Below are 1,889 nucleotides of genomic sequence, written 5' to 3'. Positions count from 1 at the left end.
CCAGGAACAATGGGACTATAAGAACATTGATAGTATTGATCAGGAGTACCCATCCCTGGATGTCTTCCTGGAGGGAGCCATGAAGAAATCACTCGAAAGTAAAAATGGCCACCTGGACCTGTTTGTACGCTTTCTCCACGGCCTTTCTCTGGAGTCCAACCAGAGACTCTGGAGCCTGCTGGGTCACACAGACAACAGTCCAGAAATCACCCAGAGAGCCATCAACAACCTGAAGAAGATGAGCAGTCATAAAATCTCTCCTGACAGGAGCATCAACATCTTCCACTGTCTGACAGAGATGAAGGACCACTCAGTACATCAGGAGATCACAGAGTTCCTGAAGTCAGAGAACAGATCAGAGGAGGAACTCTCTGATATCCACTGCTCAGCCCTGGCCGACATGCTGCAGATGTCAGAGGAGGTTCTGGATGAGTTGGACCTGAATAAATACAGAACATCATTGGAGGGACGACTGAGACTGTTTCCAGCTGTGAGGAACTGCAGAAAGGCTGTGTAAGTACAGATGTGATTAACTTTGTAAATAGGTGTAGAAGTTTAGTTTTTCAATTCACATTTCTTAATATTTTTTTCATGACAGTTTTTCTGGCTGTGTAGTCTCAGAGACTCACTGTGAAGTCATGGCTTCAGCTCTGGAGTCTAACCCCTCCCATCTGAGAGAGCTGGACATGAGTTACAACACTGTGAAGGACTCAGGAGTGGGACAGCTGTGTTCTGGACTAAAGAGTTCAAACTGTAGACTGGAGACGCTGAGGTTAGTTCACTGACTGCAGCCGTTTATTTTTTATTTATGATTTTAAGAATTTCCTTTTTTCACATTTGTTCTGCTTTTTCAAATAGCTGAACAAAAAGCAAAAAGAGAAAATCTTTTCCATGATTCACTGAAGATGATACTGAGGAGCTGTGGGATATAAATGAGGTTGTCAAAGGTCTGATGATAGAGAGTTGGAGCTTGGATTATTTGGTGTGACTGCCACCACATTTTATTTCACAGAAACGCTGTTTGAACTTCAAAACATTCATGTCCATTAGGACATTTGTGCTATTATTCCTGACACTCATAACTCCAGAGATATTATCCATAATTAATTTAATATTGGTATATAAGTCTTCATCTTTCTGTAGCCCTGGGGCGGCTTAGCTCTGTGGGTTTGTGCACTGATCCTTAGATCAGGTGAGTCTGGCCCAATCCTTGGAAAATACACTTCACCCCAAATTGCTCCTGTGGGAATTGCAGCTTAGCATATAGCATTCACACAGAAACTTCTTCAGGAATTGCATTCTCTAGTTATATAGGTTAGGATCCCCTGCGCCACAGTCACCCTTGCTGATCTTTATTTGGTTCCCTTTCATCTTAATGTATTTTCACAAATAATATATAGAAGATTGATATTATGATGATCCTCAAGAACAGGGTAAAGCTCATTGATAAGGTCAAAGTAATGTTGAGATTCACATTTCAACCCTGAACACATCTGATGGATTATAAAAATATCTTTTTCAAAGTCATGTTTTTTTCTTTATTCAGTCTGAGTCTCTGCAGGTTGTCAGAGATCAGCTGTGCTTCTCTGGCCTCAGCTCTGAAGTCCAACCCCTCCCACCTGAGAGATCTGAACCTGAGTCAGAACAATCTGCAGGATTCAGGAGTGAAGCTGCTGAGTGATCTTCTGGAGAGTCCAGACTGCAGACTGGAGACTCTCAGGTCAATTCTCCATCTTTTACATCTGTGCTGAGATTAATATGTGAGAGATGAGTTGAGACTGCAGACGTCACGTGAGGCTGATTTATACTAATCCACACTGACAACCTGAATGCTAAAGTCTATTCTCTTCTTCTGTGGTTTAGTTAATTGACCATGGCAGCAGTGGCGG

The 1,889-nt window shown here is 42.4% G+C and overlaps 1 protein-coding gene across 1 annotated transcript; it reads left to right on the top strand.

Annotated features, from left to right (window-relative positions):
- Positions 1-7: 7 nt before the first annotated feature.
- Positions 8-1,770, top strand: LOC104960987 (NACHT, LRR and PYD domains-containing protein 12-like). The gene is made up of 3 exons (XM_010789184.1): positions 8-513; positions 599-772; positions 1,547-1,770. The coding sequence occupies exons 1-3, from the start codon at positions 80-82 to the stop codon at positions 1,749-1,751; spliced, it is 813 nt and encodes a 270-aa protein (XP_010787486.1). The 5' UTR covers positions 8-79; the 3' UTR covers positions 1,752-1,770.
- Positions 1,771-1,889: the final 119 nt, after the last annotated feature.

Source organism: Notothenia coriiceps, unplaced genomic scaffold, assembly GCF_000735185.1.
Source record: "Notothenia coriiceps isolate Sejong01 unplaced genomic scaffold, NC01 NC01_scaffold00032651, whole genome shotgun sequence".
Taxonomy (NCBI): domain Eukaryota; kingdom Metazoa; phylum Chordata; class Actinopteri; order Perciformes; family Nototheniidae; genus Notothenia; species Notothenia coriiceps.
This window is presented reverse-complemented; position numbering and strand designations above follow the sequence as displayed.

What these genes read in the sequence shown, in the direction of transcription:
- LOC104960987 (XM_010789184.1), top strand. Translation starts at nt 80, where the DNA reads ATGAAGAAATCACTCGAAAGTAAAAATGGCCACCTGGACCTGTTTGTA. An exon ending in AGGAACTGCAGAAAGGCTGT is followed by an intron (nt 514 to 598) that starts GTAAGTACAGAT and finishes TTTTCATGACAG; the next exon opens with TTTTTCTGGCTGTGTAGTCT. An exon ending in TGTAGACTGGAGACGCTGAG is followed by an intron (nt 773 to 1,546) that starts GTTAGTTCACTG and finishes TTCTTTATTCAG; the next exon opens with TCTGAGTCTCTGCAGGTTGT.